Genomic DNA, 17,013 nt, shown 5'->3' with positions numbered 1-17,013 from the left:
TAAACATTACAACCAATGCAGAGAAATTAGCTTGGAGGCAGGGCAGTCAAGATCCTTTTCAGAGAGGTGTCTAGCACCATCACTGTATAGCTTCCACAGCAGTCTGAAGACGTACCTCTGAGATGCGTTTTTTAGGACCCACCCTATTCTTCTACTGAAAATGGGTTTAACTGATTTCAATATTGCATTTTTATATTGTTGTAACTTTCTGTCATAATACCACCCCACTCTAGATGTACCAGAGTTAATGCTCATTCAGCCTGTCTTAACAGCGAGGCATGTTCAAATTTTATACAGTAGTGCCCCGCAAGACGAATGCCTCGCAAGACGGAAAACCCGCTAGACGAAAGGGTTTTCCGTTTTTGAGCTGCTTTGCAAGACGATTTTCCCTATGGGCTTGCTTCGCAAAATGAAAAAGTCTTGCGAGTGTTCCGATTTTTTTTCGCCCCTCCTTTTTCTAAGCCGCTAAGCGCCTTTTAGCCGCTAATCCGCTAAGCCTTTAATAGCCGCTAAGCCTTTAATAGCCGCTAAACCGCTAATAGCGCTAATCCGCTAATAGGGTTGCTTCGCAAGACGAAAAAACCGCTAGACAAAGAGACTCGCGGAACCGATTAATTTCATCTTGCGAGGCACCACTGTATCTGGAAGACGTATCAGTATAAACCTACTACCCAAAACAGAGTTCAATGAAGCTGGGCTCAAGCTGCAACCCCCAAAAAATGAAATTACTTAACAGATGGAGAAAAAAACATAAAAACTATAAAAATAATATTTTATTCTGTACTATCTGCCCAAACTCCCACTTTTAACTCTTTGTTTTCTAGTGCAAATCTTGAAAAGTCAGGGTCAAACTATTTTACCAAGACTTAAATCTGCAAAATATTTTGTTTATTGGAAATTAAATGGCAAGTACAAACAAACCATTTACTTTGCTGCTGGGCATCAGCCCTAGAGGAGGAACCAAATAGTCAGCACCCGCTTTTCTTCTAGCAGCAGCCCATCACTAAGGCCACAACTTGGCAAAGCAACAGACTTAGAACTTAAATAATGATAAATAGTTGTGCTGCTAATTTGAAAGGCTTTTAAAATAAGCAGGGTGATGCAATGCATACAGCCAAACCTGTACTACTGTCCAGGGCACTCAAACTTGGGGAGAGCTCTGCTGTTTGCCTTGCCCAAAGCAGTTGGGTCTTATTGCACAAGATAAACAACTCAATTGCAGCAATGTCAAACTGACCAGTCAAATATTATCAAAAAAGTCAACCTGAAACTGTTCTTAACTAGAGGCGTGCTTTTGCTAATGGGGCCTCTTGCTGCCGCTGCGCTGCAGGCACACGATTTCCGTTCTCATCCTGGGGCAAAGTTCTCAACTCGAGGTAACTCTTCCAGGTTAGCGGAGTTTGTGACCTGAAGTGTTTGTAACTCAAGGTACCACTGTACAGCGGTGCACCTATTTTTCTAGAAAAATGCATTGCTGATACTTATACCAGTTTGAAAAACAAATTAGTTAACTGTTTTGTGAAACAATGATACTAACTCTAAGAAAATTATAGCAAATTATCCACAAAAAGAACTGGTGATACCTGCTGTTACAGCAGGTGGTCATTAAAAGCAGTTTTGCTGTGTTACTTGATTTGGCCCTGGGCTGCAATGGAGCTAGAGGCAAGGGGCTCTCACACCCGTCCTTGCTAACCAATAGAAAGTAAGCTGTCACCTGGACAGTAGCATTCTTGGCTTCATGGAATACTTGCGGTCAAACTGATTTTTGACCAGTAAACTGACTGGTATGGCCTGCTGATTCTACTAATCACTCTACTCCTGTGAAGTGATTATTCCAAACCTAATGGAGGGGATGTCAAGATTTATCAGTCTGGCCATTTTAAACAGTATTTTGTTTGACCACAAAACAACTGAAAGACTACAAGTGAAAATGATTCTACCAACCCTGGACTGACCCAAAATTAAGAAATATGTATCTTTTGGTCTCTCCTGGTTGGTAGGCTGGATTTAAAAAAATAGTAATATTCAAATGGTTTAAAAGTTTCCAGGGGCAAAAAACAACAACAAGCATCTGGGAGGACTTCAACTTAAAGCATGAAAATGGTTTGAAAAACGAGGAAGTTCTCTATTGTGGGTGGGTGTATTTATGGTAACACAAAATAATGCATAATAAAACATGCTGTTTTTGAGAAGTGCTTTGGGGAAGAAACATCACTCAGGTGCAATCCCAGACTTTGTCAGGTAGGGCAGGAAAATCTGAAATTCAGGACAGCTGCTGCCGGTCAGTGTAGGTAATACTGAACTAGATGGATCAATTGTTCAACTTGGTGTAAGGCAGTTTCCTATGCTCCTAACAATAATAAGAGACTGAAGCAAGTAATGGTTAATCATGCAAAACGCACCATCAAACATGTACACAAAAGGTTATGACTATCCTAAAAAGAAACATGAGGCAGGACCATTGATCCAGCCATCCCTTACCCTCTTTTCCATCCAAAGGTTTTGATACTTCCATGTCAAAGTTTTCTTGCAACTGCTGCCCCTTGAAACAGCTGAGATGTTCTTGTTCTATCAAATTGCTTTCTTCTTCTTCTAGCGGCTGCCATGTGCCATCAACAAACCACTGCCCACGCATCACAGGGATCTTCTCAGATTCTGTAAAGGTGACAAACACAGTATATTTTAAGATATAGCAGAGCAGTTAATGCAAGAGAAAAAGATGTTTGGGCAAAATCTATCACATCTGTCAGAATGTGACTGCGGTTGCCTTGCAGGGAGCTAAATGATCCCATTCTTACAGTGGCTGGCAGCCCTGCAGTTCCAAGGTATTTGCTCCACTTGAATCGATAACATTATGGGCCCTGTTGCCTTGAGAAAGTCAATACACAGCTACATGGCAAAGTAGGTTTCAAATAGTCTAGGTTTCAGTATTTTAAAGTACTTTAAAGTGTCAACTACACTTTCCAAATGTCTTTGAAAACCCTAAGTCAACCTTCTTCAACCATTTTGTGTTATACACAAACATATCTCACACATGTGTCTTCTGTGTACAAATCTGTTAAAGACATCAGACACAGCAGCTTTACCCACCCACAAAACACATGTAAAAGGAAGTGTCTGTCTTTAAAAATTGTAACTTTGCATTAGCTTTACAACAGAAAAGTAACTTTTGGCAACTTGCTATTATGATGAGAACACGTTCCCTTTCTGCCATTGGTAAAATCTGTATAGTTCACTATTTTAAAAAATTAGCACTGAATTTTTCAGTATTTTGTGTTTCAGTTTTACACTGGACATTGCTTAAAGCAGGCATAGGCAAACTCCGTCCCTCCAGATGTTTGGGACAACCATCATCCCAGACCACTGGTCCTGTTAGCTAGGGATGATGGGAATTGTAATCCCAAACATCTGGAGGCTGGAGTTTGCCTATGCTGAGACCCTATCTGCCTGTGGACTGTCTCGCCAGAGTGGTGCATGCTCTGGTTATCTCCCGCTTGGACTACTGCAATGCACTCTACGTGGGGCTACCTTTGAAGGTGACTCGGAAACTACAACTAATCCAGAATGCGGCAGCTAGACTGGTGACTGGGGGCGGCCGCCGAGACCATATAACACCGGTCTTGAAAGACCTACATTGGCTCCCAGTACGTTTCCGAGCACAATTCAAAGTGTTGGTGCTGACCTTGAAAGCCCTAAATGGCCTCGGCCCAGTATACCTGAAGGAGCGTCTCCACCCCCATCATTCTGCCCGGACGCTGAGGTCCAGCGCCGAGGGCCTTCTGGTGGTTCCCTCATTGCGAGAAGCAAAGCTACAGGGAACCAGGCAGAGGGCCTTCTCGGTAGTGGCGCCCGCCCTGTGGAACGCCCTTCCAGGAGTTTGGATTTGGATTTGATATCCCGCCTTTCACTCCCTTTAAGGAGTCTCAAAGCGGCTAACATTCTCCTTTCCCTTCCTCCCCTACAACAAACACTCTGTGAGGTGAGTGGGGCTGAGAGACTTCAGAGAAGTGTGACTGGCCCAAGGTCACCCAGCAGCTGCATGTGGAGGAACGGAGACGCGAACCCGGTTCCCCAGATTATGAGATTACCGCTCTTAACCACTACACCACACAGAAGACATCTGAAGGCAGCCCTGTTCAGGGAAGTTTTTAACGTGTGATATTTTACTGTATTTTTGGTTTTTATGGAAGCCGCCCAGAGTGGCATTATTATTATTATGCCTGGCTTGAAGACTTGGGCTGGAATCCACCCCCCTCATTTGCATTTCGCTAGGGTTTTGATCAGGTGGAGCTGTACCTTTGCCATCCTGGCCTCTGTCCATGGACCAATATCAATGTTGCTCTGCCAGTGCAGAGCTCCTTGTTCTGTCCTCTGAACGCTCAGCCAGGTGCAAGTAGTAATGGTGGGATTTACACCAGTAGTAGCCAACAGAATGCTCCAAACCAGGACATTGGGGGGGCAGGGAGGGGCCCAATTTGCCTGGGATCAACTTGATCATGAGCTGGCCCCACTGCTATCACTTGGTAGCACTGGGTCATAGCTGGGCCTAATCACCGCAAACAGTGAATTGTTATATGAAGTCCTATGCCCTCTGTCACAAAATGCCACTGTAGCGCATCCTCCTTTCATTTCAACGGAGCTTGCATGGGGGATTTTCTTAATGCTAATCCTCAGACTCACACTCTGTAAAGACCAGCTCTTGGAGCTTTGTTGAAGCTTGCAGCAATGGTGGAGGGCACCCTAAGGTAGAGTCATTGGGAAGCAGAACAGGTAAGACAAGCAGCAGATGAGTAACACTGAGCTAAAAGCAGTCTCAAGTTGCTTATCTGAGAGGAAAGACTCATGAAGGAAGGAAGATTCCGCAACAGGGCAGGGCAGGGTTTACCGAAGTACAATTATGCTGTGATACTAGGGACTAACTATAGAGACTCCTACAGAGGAAAAAGACCTTACTTATTACTACACCAGCTGTCATTTTAGTTCAGTAAACACAAAGAGCTACCCAAGGTAAGGAGGTCACTACTACTTTAAATTACTGGGATGCTTTCTGTCAACACCCTTAATCTTCTCAAGATCAAATGCTTACTTCCGCTCTGAGCACAATGCTGCTTTTGATGCTGGCACCCAGGAACCTCTCTCCCCAAAGCTTGGAAATCCCTCTGTGAACAGCATATGCTACTTTTTTAAACATCTGCCACCCAGATTTAATGAGAAGGAGAAATTACTTCCAAAATGAAAAGCAACACAGCAGGCCACCATTTTCACTCTCTACTTTGTTTATGTTTACTGTTTCTCCCCTCTGCCTTTCCCAAGCTTTTGTTTTCTTGCTGTTCCTACACTTTACAGCAGGAAAGATTAAAGCAATTGATCTTCCTGTATCCATGCCAAGAAAGTCAACTACCCACTGGCAAATTACTCAATAAGGTCCATTTTCTCCACTCTCATTCCAGCAGATAAATGGCTGCAAATGCAAGAGCACTGTCAGGGCTGAATGTGCTCTGCCTCAAACACTCAGCACCAGGGAAACCACATTCTGCATCCAGAATCTGTGCAAATGTTCATACAACTGCTCATTTATTTCCTCATTTATTCTGCTTATGAAAGGGGATTTTAAACAAGGACAGCGGAGCATATGGAGATAGCGCATAAGGGCCCTTTCTCCATAGGTGACATTAACAAGAAGGATGCAAATACAGAGTTGAGTAGTAAATAAAATCCCAGTCTTTGACCAGTGGAAGCTCAGAGGGACCCTTATCTGCCTTCTGAGATGTGGCTGGTCTCTGATGACAGGTTCAAACTTTTCTCTGCTGAAATCAGGGTTAGAAATCATCTGACCCCAGTGCAAAATTATGCACTATATATATATATTTCTTATGTACTCTTGCTGACCACAAAGAAGGAAGACCAATCAAAAAAACCTGTCAAGTAAGGAAGACCAATCTACAGTGTAACCAAGCTGGTGGTGGAACTATATGGTGACGACAGTTGCACACAATGGTTCTGGTCTTCTACCAGAAGGCAATTTAGGATAAAGACAGTAGATGAAGATCTAGATAATTGTTTGTGAATAAACGGTTCAATCCAAGAAGATGTACAAACGAGTGTTATAAACCACCAAGCTCTGGTTTTCAGTGGAAGAATCCAAGAGGCAACTGGAAATCATGGAGTTACTTTCAGTTAAGGTGTCTGGGTCTCTTTTTGTCCCTTGGATGCAGAGACCAAGCTTTTAAAATTATCAGTTAAATTCTATAGACACTTAGCAGTGCAACACTAGCAAGGTTTAGGCCAAGAAACAAAGAGTGTATTTAGAACTCACACACAAAACTTAAGAACCCTAAAACAACTTTTTTAAAACCCAGTAATCAAAGAATTAAATTATTACAAATGAGAATGAAAACACTTGCTAGCCTAGTTTAATAAGGCCTGGGCTAGCCAAGACACAACTTGTGTGATCTTTGTGGTAGCATTACCGTTGCAAACAGAAATCTCAGCAGCAAACTAAGTGTGTCACATCTGCCCCATTCTCAAAGTGGGACAGAGGCTTGATTTTTATTTCAAAAGATGTGTGTGGGCGAGAACACCTAAATCCTCCCATTGCCTTACCACCTTACAGCATTTAACTCTCAGCAAAGTCATGGTGGGTTGGGAGAAAAGAGGCTAACGCCGTGCACTGTGGGGAGCTAAGACAGAAGAGAATTCAGCTGCCCTCACCGACATATCCATTATGATGTAAGCATCAAACACCCACCACCACTTTATACACAAATGGGGCAGATACATGAACAAACAAACATGGCTGCCTATGCATAATTTCAGGCAAAACACAGAATTTGCCTAAGGAGAAAATCCAGTATAGATGACTTTGGTAAGAACACAAGAATATATTCAGTCTGCAAAGTGGGAGAAATAAAGAGATCCCTCTTCACTCTGCCTGGATTGTGCAAAGACAAGCAAAGAAAGGTGCTGTCTCATTCATTCCCTGCCCAATGAAGTCTGCATGAGCCACCATCCACCTCTCCTCTTGACATAATGATTGATGGTACTGACATTCATAGACCTTAAGGATACCGCAGGCTAACAGGATTGTGCATGCCTGCTCCACCATCAGGCAGAGACAAAACTAAGTGATTCAGTCTCAGCTGCCTTTAACCCTAACTCAAGAGTGCACATTCATGTCCGCAGGATAAAACAAATTTCTTAATTAATTCCTACTAAAGATGTGCAAGGGCCTATAGTACTGGGTTTGGCTCACAAAGCACTAGCAGCTTAATGAAGGACAAGAAACATGCAAACTCACAATTAGCCTTTCAACATAAACAAGAAGTTCTGGTAACTCCTGGTCCATAAAGTGGTAAGAAAACTGATGCTGCCCTGCAGGAGGTTCTGGACAGCAAGATGGTGCTAGACTAGGGTGTGATAAAGACGTTCCTTTCCCTTCCCTTTACTTTTTCACTTATATTGTTATTAAGCAATGATGTAATGCTTCATTTTCAATGTATTGTTTCTTAAGAACTTGTAATTTTCATTTGTTTGTTGTTCTGAAAACCACATTCTTAATTAAATCTGCCTAAAATAATACATACTTCCAGAGAAAGGAGAGAAAGAAAAGAAGCTGCAGTTGAAAGTAGAGCAGAACAGACAAAGGGAGTAATCCAGACTGTGTTTCCACAGAAGTCTCAGAATGCAATACAGATCATACATGTTTTCCCAGAAAGGCAAAGGGCAACCCTTTGCCCTTATAGCTGCAAAGTGTATGGCCAATGCCTCCCCAGTGTAATCTCGCAAGTTAAGACTTTGCTCTAAAACTTCATGCCACTACTTGTGGCACCCGGAAGAGAGACAATTATGCAAAAGAATACACACTACAAATAAGACTATGCAGAGTAAAAAGAATGCAAATACAAATCAGTTTCTTACTGCAGAGTTTATCTTACGCTGGCACAGCATTCTAACAACATTTTTAGGGACAGAGTACATGCAGGCTTTGGGATCAGTGAACAACAGCCAGTCAACTTCCATACCTGTCTTTTGTTCACACTCAGGCAGCCTTTCTCAACCTATGGGTCCCCAGATGTTGTTGAGCTATAAGTCCCATCAACCCTAGCGAGCAAGGCCAGAGCTCAGGGATGATGGGAGTTGTTGTCCAACAACATCTGAGGACCCACAGGTTGAGACCCGCCGGTTCACAGAAAGGAGTGAAAAAGGGCTGCAGCTTGAAGGAAATGCAAGCCATCTCTTTAGGATTGCAATGGGCAGAGATGAGGGAGGTGCCACGATAGTGGAAATTTTTGTACAGGAATAGAAATCATAGTTCCTCAGAGCAGCAGGAGTGTAGTTTGGAAAAGGGAGTAAGAGGTTACGTACAGATGTTATGATTTAGCTTCCTGCCTAGATAAGTGACCTGGGCACATGAGAACAGGTACGAACTGAGTAAGAAGGAAGTAGCTGACTTGAAAAAGAGCAGGCACAGGACGTCCCTGCCACACATATAACTTGTGTGTGTGTCTGTATATGCATAAGCCATGTGAGAAGCAGATAAAGGAATGCTTAAGGAGGAAAATTATGGAGATGGGAAGCACAATGCAACCTTATGGCAAGGGCGCTGAACAAAATAAAAATAAAAATGCAGTATTAAGGAAGGGTGCTAATAAATGCTTAAAACTGGTGCAGGACCTTTGGCCCTCCAAACCAGGTCATTTGCCATGCTTCCAAGAGCTGCACTTCAGCAACATCTGGAGGACTAAAGGTTCCCCACACCTGCTTAGGAGGGGAAAGGAGAAAAGTGGCAGGGTTAAGCAAGACTTCAGGACAGTGAGTCTCTGATAAAATGGTCATGAAAGCAGAGCAAAAGGAAGGTGACAGCTGGCCAAGGATCCAGGAGTCCCTGAGCATCCACCCTTTGGTGTGCCTAATTTTTTCTGTTGCAAGCCTCCAGGCAGGACATTGTCAGCCTCCTTTAAACAATAAATTAAGAGCCTTGAGAATCAAGCATCACTGAACTGGTGGAACCTGCTGCCAACGTCAACGTGCAAGGGAGGAACCGGTAGCACTAGGGTTCCAGCCCGATCCTCCCGGGCAGGTTGACTCTGAAGCCAGACCCCACCGGGTTTAACGGGACTTCAGGTCCTCAGGCATCCCCTGGCTAATGAAACAAGGCAAGCCCCACCCCACCTAATCCATCGCATGACACGGCACACGCACAGCCCATTTGAATGGCAATGCCCACGATGTGGGGGCCGGCCCCCTAAGATATTTCATTGTGGGGGCCGAATGGGCCTCGCCCCCGGGATTTGGCTGCTATGGGGAGGGGGGAAGGCATCGGCGGCGACTTACGGTTCCAATAGACCGGGTAGGACTCGGAGTTGGCCACATCCACCTCGTAGAGGCCTCCGCGGACGCACACGGGCTCCGAGGGAGGGATGCCCGGCGAGCCGGGCTCGAAGGCCTCGGGGCTGCTGCTGCTGCTGCCTGCGGCGACCCCCTGGGCTTGGTCGGCGGGCGCGGCCTTCCTCTCGAGGAGCCCCCAGGCCCGGTAGGCCAGCTCGATGCGCAGCGAGTCGTAGCCGATGAAGGGCTTCCAGCTCTTGCGCTCCTCGCGGTAGAACCAGCGCACCTCCTCGGGGCCCAGCTCGCGGACCACCTCGTAGCCCCGGCACGAGCCGCCGCCCACCGAAGACGTGGCGGAGGCGGCGCGGCTGGCCGGACCGCCCGAGCCCCGCGCTCGCTTGCGAGGCTCCGGGGCGCCGCCGCCGCCGCCGCCCGACAACGACAGCCCGCTGCTGCCGGCGCTCTCGCTGCTGCCCAGCGGCCCCGCTCCGCCGCGGCCCGGCCCGTCCTCCTCGTCCAGCGCCTCGTCGTCCTCCTCGTCGTCGCCCTCCTCGTCGTCGTCGTCGTCGTCGTCGTCCTCGTCGTCGCGGCCCAGGGGCGGGTACAGCAGCCCGCCCGCGCCGCCGCCGCCGCCTCCGTCCATGAGGGGCCCCAGCAGCAGCAGGCGGTTGCCGCCGCGCCGCCGCCGCCGCCTGTGTCCCGGCGAGTGGTGGTGGTGCGGCGGGCGGCGGTGACGCGGAGGAGGCCCCTCGGGAGCCGCTCCGGCCGCCGCCGCTGCCGCCGCCTCCTCAGACGACGACGACAGCGGCTCGGCGGGCGGCGGCTGAGGGGATTCCCGCGGCCGAGGGAGCTGAGGCGGCGGCGGCGGCGGCCCGTCTTCGTCCTCGGCCGCCGCCTCAGAGTCGAGCAGCGGCTCCTCGTCCGACGCCGCCGAGCGCTTGTGGGAGCCGAGCGGCCGGCTTCCCGCGCGGGGGCTCGAGGCGGAGTTCTCCTCCATGCCGGGAGGAGGCGGGACGGCGCCTCGGGGCTCCCCGCGCGCCACGCGAGGCGAAAGGCCGCCCAGAAAAGAAGGAGCAGCAGCAGCGCCGGCCGCGCGCGCCCGCCCGCAAAGGGGGGGGGAGGAGGCGGGCCGAGGAGGGTTAGGATGGAAAGAGGCGCGCGCCAATCAGGGATGGAGGAGCCGGCCGGCCGCCCAATCGGCTCCCGGAGCCGGCGGCAACCGTCGCTGCGTGGAGGGGGTTGGGCCTGCGCGCGAAGAAGGGCGGCTGAGGGGACGGGAATGGCTGTGAGGGGATGAGGGCGCCCACGCCAGAATAAGTAGTAGATAGGTAGCCGTGTTGGTCTGCCATAGTCAAAATAAAAAAATTCCTTCCAGTAGCACCTTAAAGACCAACTATACCAAGAACTAACTTAGTTGGTCTTTAAGGTGCTACTGGAAGGAATTTTTTTATTTTGGCCAGAGTAAGTGTTACAGACACACGCAAAACACACCCACCCACCAAGGGTCATCCAGTCCAACCCCCTTGCAAACGCAGGCGTCTCAGCTGAACGTGGCTCCAGCCTGCCCGTGAGGTGGACACGTGTATTCATGAAACGTGTTAAGTTGTGGGCGAACGTATCAGACGACACAGCGATTCTTCAGGCAGCTCTTGTTTATTCACAGGCCAGGGCAGAACTGAAGGGTTCAGCCAGCCTGCTTATATAAAGCTCCACTACAACACAACAGTAACCACTTTCTGTAACTATCCAGTCACTGAACGTCACTTTCAATTCCTTATTTGCATTTGCGGACCTGAGTGAAAACTATCTACAGTATCCCCCTGCTGGCCCAGGGTGAGAACTTCAGTACATAACAAAACACACACATGTAGACGCCTGCATCTGTCAGCGGAGGAGTGCGCCTTTTGGGGCAAAGTCAAACCACTGGAGAGTTACACATACCCTCCAACGTTTCTCCGATGAACACAGGGATGGCTTATTCCATGATATTTTATTGTTCATACCGTGCCCACCTGAGCTTCCAACTTATATAAAAACATAATAAAACGTGAAACATTTTTTAAAAAACTTCACCTATATAGGGCTGCCTTCGGATGTCTTCTAAAGGTGTAGTTACTTATCTCCTTGGCCGGGGGGTGTGTGTGTGCATAACTCCACACCCTCCAATATTTCTCCTGTGAAAATAGACATCCTAAGGAAATGTGGGACATTCTGGGATAAAACCAGAAACCAGGACGGCTCCTGTAAATCTAGAACTGTCCCTGGAAAATAGGGACTCTGGGAGGGCCTGGTTACAGCAACTGCTGTGGCTGTGGAGAATGATACTGGAGAGGCATGTTTTGTTGCAGCTGGAGCAGAGGAAGGTGTCCTGTTGGGCTGCTGCAGATGCACCAGGGAGTTCCTTCTTTCCGCGCTCCTCCCAGCGGTCATTTCTACTCTGGTCACTGCTGCGGATGCACGAACTGGCTGTCTTCTCCAGGCACTGAGGTTATCTGCATGGGATTTCCACACAGCAGGGTTGAAATCCAGCCTTCATGTCACATTTGCAGACATCTTTGTAACACAGAGTTGGACTGCCGTCTGAGCCTCTACCACCTGCGCCTCGCCTTTGCCGCTGCCACTGCTGCCTCTGCCGTCTGGGCCTCTACCACCTGCACCTCTGCCGCTGCCTCTTCTGCTGTCTACCTGCGCATCTGCCGCTGCCACTGCTGCCTCTGCTGTCTTAGCCTCTACTACCTGCGCCTCTGCCGCTGCCGCTCTACCGTCTGAGTCTCTACCACCTGCGCCTCTGCCGCTGCCTCTTCTGCTGTCTGAGCCTACGCATCTTCTGCTGTCTACCTGCGCATCTGCCACTGCTGCCTCTGCTGCCTCTGCTGTCTTAGCCTCTACTACCTGCGCCTCTGCCGTCCAAGCCTCTACCACCTGCGCCTCTGCTGCTGCCGCCTCTGCCATCTGAGCATCTAACACCTGCGCCTCTGCCGCTGCCTCTTCTGCTGTCTGAGCCTCTACTACCTGCGCATCTGCCGCTGCCACTGCTGCCTCTGCTGTCTTAGCCTCTACCACCTGCGCCGCTGCCGTGGCTGCCACCTGAGCCTCTACCACCTGCGCCTCTGCCGCTGCCGCCTCTACCACCTGCGCCTGCAGCTGCCACTGGTGCCTCTGCCGTCTTGAGAGAATCGCAGCAGCTTTGAACATCCCTGGAAGCAAAAATGCAGGGGTCGTGAGTGGAATGGCATCTATCTGGCAACATCACCCAGACACTTCAGCCTGGTGACTTCATTCGCTGACTTCATCCAGCCAGTTCCCACAGGTTTAATCTATTTATGAATATCCAACATCACATTCACACACCGATTCACCTTTCACGGATCAGTTTCTTTCCAAACGTCACATCTGAGCACATACATACCTGGATCATGTCGAAACATGCCAATCGCTCACACAAGCATACACCGGCCAACATCTGTGAATATGAATACAGTAGACCAGGGGTCAGCAAACTTTTTCAGCAGGGCGCTGGTCCACTGTCCCTCAGACCTTGTGGGGGGCCAGAATAAATTCTGGGGGGGGGGGGAAATGAATGAATTCCTATGTCCCACAAATAACCCAGAGATGCATTTTAAATAAAAGGACACATTTTATTCATGTAAAAACATGCTGATTCCAGGACCGTCCACGAGCCGGATTTAGAAGGCGATTGGGCCGGATCCGGCCCCCGGGGCCTTAGTTTGCTTACCCATGCAGTAGACACATTTGCTTATCACTCCCTCTCCATTCCTTTGTGCTTCAACCCACAAATAGCCCCCGGCTTCTTTGGACCAGCTTCCGAAGCTGAACTTCAACCAGCTTCCACACACCAGCATCTGCCAGCTTCCGCTAGGTCCATCATCATCATCATCATCATCATTTTTAATTTGTATACTGCCTTTCTATCTTACAATACTCAAGGCGGTTTACAAGCTGAAGAAACAAAAAATGTACATTTTATAACAATCTAATGCAATACAAAAATGTGATAATAAAACATAACTTTAAAATAGGCAACCTCCATCAAAAAAGTAACATTCAACAATCATTAGAATAGTATAAAATAATAATATCAACATATAAAAGTTAAACAGAAATCCACCCAACAGTTGCAATAATATCTAAACTATAATCAATAAAACAACGGCAAGCCACAGTACATAAAACAATACAATACACATTGAGAAGCAGAGGGTGGAGCAAGGCAGGTGGAAGGAGGCCTTGCCTGATGGAGTCTCTCCCCTCACAGTTCTTCCTCCAGGAACAGCTTCCTTATGAGGAGACCCAGGGCCGGAGGGTGGGGCAAGGCAGGTGGAAGGAGGCCACCCTCATCGCTAAACACCAGCCAGCTTCCGACCTGGGATATATCAGCAGGCTTCAAGGTTGCAAACTTGGCATAGTATCACTCCATAGCATCCCACCACCTGACAATCGCCGCCTTGCATCCGCCAGTTCGCCGCCTCCAAGTGGAAGAAAACCCCAGGCAATGCTGAAGGTCACAGCAGTTGCCAGCTGTGTTCTGCTTTGGCCTAAGGGGTCTTCAGCTCCCCAATGAAATGATTGAGCCCCCCCCCCACAGTTGATGGTGCATGCACTGCATCTTGTGATCAATTATGCAGGGCAGGATGTACCTGCTCTCCTCCCCCCATATTTTATTCAGGTTGGCATCCCTGCCCTTGTTTATAATCCCTCTGCTGCCAAGTGCTTTTGTGACATCACAGGCAGTCCGTAGCCAATGGCAACAGCTTGGGAAGCCTCAACAGACCCTCCCAGTGTCCCTATTTTCCTGGGGAAATTGTAGATTTACAGAAGTCCTCCTGGTTTCTGTTTTGATCCCGGAATGTCCCGCTTTTCCTTAGGATGTCACTATTTTCATCGGAGAAATGTTTGGGGGTATGGAGTAATCTGGCCCTTGAGCCATCTGAAGGCAGTCTTGTACAGTTTTTTTTAATGTTTAATGATTTGTTCTGTTTTTATATACAGCGGTACCTCGGTTTACAAACTTAATCTGTCCCGGAAGTCCGTTCTTAAACCGAAACCGTTCTTAAACCGAGGTGCGCTTTCCCTAATGAGGCCTTCCTTCCACCATTCGGATTCCGTTCTTAGACCGAGGTAGAGTTCTCAAACCGGGACGCTATTTCTGGTTTTGCGGAGTTTGTAAACTAAATTGTTCTTAAACCGGACTGTTCTTAAACCGAGGTATATTGGAAGCTACCCAGAGTGGCTAGGGAAACCCAGTAAGATGGGCGAGGTATAAATAGTACGATGATGATAATGGAATAGGATTCTTACTGTTTAAAGTGATTTGGCACTGGTGTGAATGTATTGTGAAGATGTGACCATAGCTGCTTCCCCTTCCTTGCTGGGATCATTTCCCCCTGAGCTGGGAGGATTTTTCCTATACTAATTTCCGTTTCTGTTGCAGCTTTGTTCCGCAGGGCATCACGAATGTATGCAACTGCTTCAAATTAATAATGAGGATGCTTCAAATTAGTAATGAGGGTAATATACATACTTCGCATACATTTCCAAGAGAATTCTTTCCTCTGACGAAAACAGGAGCCCCTGATCCTTGACTGCCATCTTCTGGATATCAGAGGTAGTAGCGGATGAAGGAGTCGTAATCTGGCTGCTTGCCATTGAACATGGGGCAACCTTAAAATGGGAATGAAATCTGCCTCTTAGGTGGGAGAAGTGAGGACCTGTGTTTGTCACGGAGCACTTTTAATCTGGATGATTTACAGCCGCAAAAGTGTGTAACAGGACCATCTCCCACTCTCTGCAGTGTTAATTTATTTATTTCCTCGTCCCCATTTCCTGCCCACTGACAGCACCAGGAAAAAAAAATAATTCTGGGCAAAGTATATTTTGAAGTGGCTGAGCTGCGTGTCCCAAATGTTAAGATTTCCCTGAAAGAAATGTACATGTATATTGTTACACTCCTCTGCTTCTGCTTGAGTTGTATTTCCAAACTAAATTCAGGAATTTATGAATTTTCGAAAATTCTAACCCTTTACAGAATCTAAGGATTTGGAGCCTTGCTTCCCCCCCCCTTCACCCCACACTCATAACTATACACACACACACACACACACACACAGAGAGAGAGAGAGAGAGAGAGAGAGAGAGAGAGAGAGAGAGAGAGAGAGAGACAAGTAAATGTTTCTTTTTGTTTTCCATGATAAATCTATATTGGTTTAAAATACCGGCGTAAACGATCATTTACAACAAAGGTAAGTATAGAAAAATTCAATACAGAAGAGAAAAACATCATGACATAAGTGTAAGAAAAAAGTTAAAAAGGCGAAAAGAAAAGAAAGAAAAGACAAAGAAAAAAGAAAAAAAGGAAAACCAAAAATTTATACAAACAAGTAGCAGAAACAAGTAAATGTTAATGACTGGAGTCCAGCAATGGGGAGGGGGCAATTGGCCTCCTGGCCCCAGGCACTTCCCAGTATAATCTCACATACGGAGCAATGCTAACAACCCTCGGCGCCCTTAACAAACTACAGCTCCCAGAATTCTTTGGGGGAAGCCATGGCAGTGTAAATTGGTATCATAGTGCTTGAAATGTGTGGGGTGAATGGGACCAGCGAGAAACTTAGATGATCCTCATCTGACTATGAGAGAGAGGCTATATTCCACTCTGATACCATTTTAAACAGCTGTTATATAAAAAAACCTTCTTTTCTCTTATGGGGTACCCAAGAACCCTTATAGAGCCTATAAGTGGGTTTCCTATCGGTAGGAGAAAATAACGGAGGCTAACCAGAGTACAATATATTGAGAAGCAAAGCGGCTAGTAAGCCTGATCTTTATTAACAGTTGCAACAGGGTCCCCACTCACCACACGCAGGAGGAACCCAGAACAATGGTGCACAAGTCCTTATATAGCCCAAGACCACCCTGCAATACATCACAGAAGGAGGCGGTCTACAGCAGAAGAGGCGGTCTACAGCAGAAGTCCTGTTTGCCAGGATACCTGATAATGGTCACTGATTGCTTTACCTGGGCTGCCTGGCCATTCTTTTATGATGGCCAATACTTTAGTTCCTGAATCCAGGTCACAGGCTCACCCTATTCATACACAGATACACCCTTAAGACAGGATTTGTAAGCAGAAAGACAATGGGAAGGCTTTCCCCATTTCCTCACTGCAAAGGAATATTTGAGGTCACTGGGAGAGTCTAAATGGCTTCAGGATTGCTCTCCTGTACTATTTCAGACGGACGCGGGTGGCGCTGTGGGTTAAACCACAGAGCTTAGGGCTTGCTGATCAGAAGGTCAGCAGTTTGAATCCCCACGACGGGGTGAGCTCCCATTGCTCGGTCCCTGCTCCTGCCAACCTAGCAGTTCGAAAGCACGACAAAGTGCAAGTAGATAAATAGGTACCGCTCCGTTGGGAAGGTAAACGGCGTTTCCGTGCACTGCTCTGGTTTGCCAGAAGCGGCTTAGTCATGCTGGCCACACGACCCGGAAGCTGTATGCCGGCTCCCTCGGCCAATAAAGCGAGATGAGTGCCGCAACCCCAGAGTCGGCCACGACTGGACCTAATGGTCAGGGGTTCCTTTACCTTTACTATTTCAGACACATGATTTATATAGTTATGTATGTATTTGCCTTGTAAATTTATGAACATTTATATTTGAGACCTTAGAA

General features: G+C 47.5%; 2 protein-coding genes across 6 annotated transcripts in view; both read right to left on the bottom strand.

The window, feature by feature from the left end:
• Positions 1–10,367, bottom strand: part of DDHD1 (DDHD domain containing 1) — a 41,125-nt gene extending 30,758 nt beyond the window's left edge. Inside the window, exons 1-2 of one of the 5 annotated variants that reach the window (XR_014007553.1) lie at positions 9,334–10,360; positions 2,482–2,655 (exon numbers count right to left, since the gene is read on the bottom strand). Coding sequence is in view for 4 of the 5 variants with exons in the window: in XM_081191578.1 (XP_081047704.1) it covers positions 2,482–2,655; positions 9,334–10,324 (1,165 nt within the window). In the remaining variant the exon portion in view is untranslated. Of the gene's footprint in view, positions 1–2,481; positions 2,656–9,333 lie in introns of all 5 variants that reach the window. The other 4 variants (XM_081191578.1, XM_081191577.1, XM_081191575.1 and 1 more) reach the window with 4 other exon arrangements.
• A 1,492-nt stretch (positions 10,368–11,859) lies between these two features.
• Positions 11,860–16,561, bottom strand: LOC308592684 (uncharacterized protein; the record flags this gene model as incomplete). The annotated part of the gene is made up of 2 exons (XM_081204270.1): positions 12,737–16,561; positions 11,860–12,524 (listed from the first exon to the last, which is right to left on the bottom strand). Exons 1-2 carry the CDS (start codon positions 12,753–12,755, stop codon positions 11,860–11,862), a joined length of 684 nt encoding a protein of 227 aa, XP_081060396.1. The 5' UTR covers positions 12,756–16,561.
• Positions 16,562–17,013: the final 452 nt, after the last annotated feature.

The sequence above is a fragment of the Podarcis bocagei genome, assembly GCF_964188305.1.
Source record: "Podarcis bocagei genome assembly, chromosome: 1".
NCBI classification, from domain to species: Eukaryota; Metazoa; Chordata; class Lepidosauria; order Squamata; family Lacertidae; genus Podarcis; species Podarcis bocagei.
Note: the sequence above shows the minus strand (reverse complement) of the source record. Positions and strands in the feature narration are given on the sequence as shown.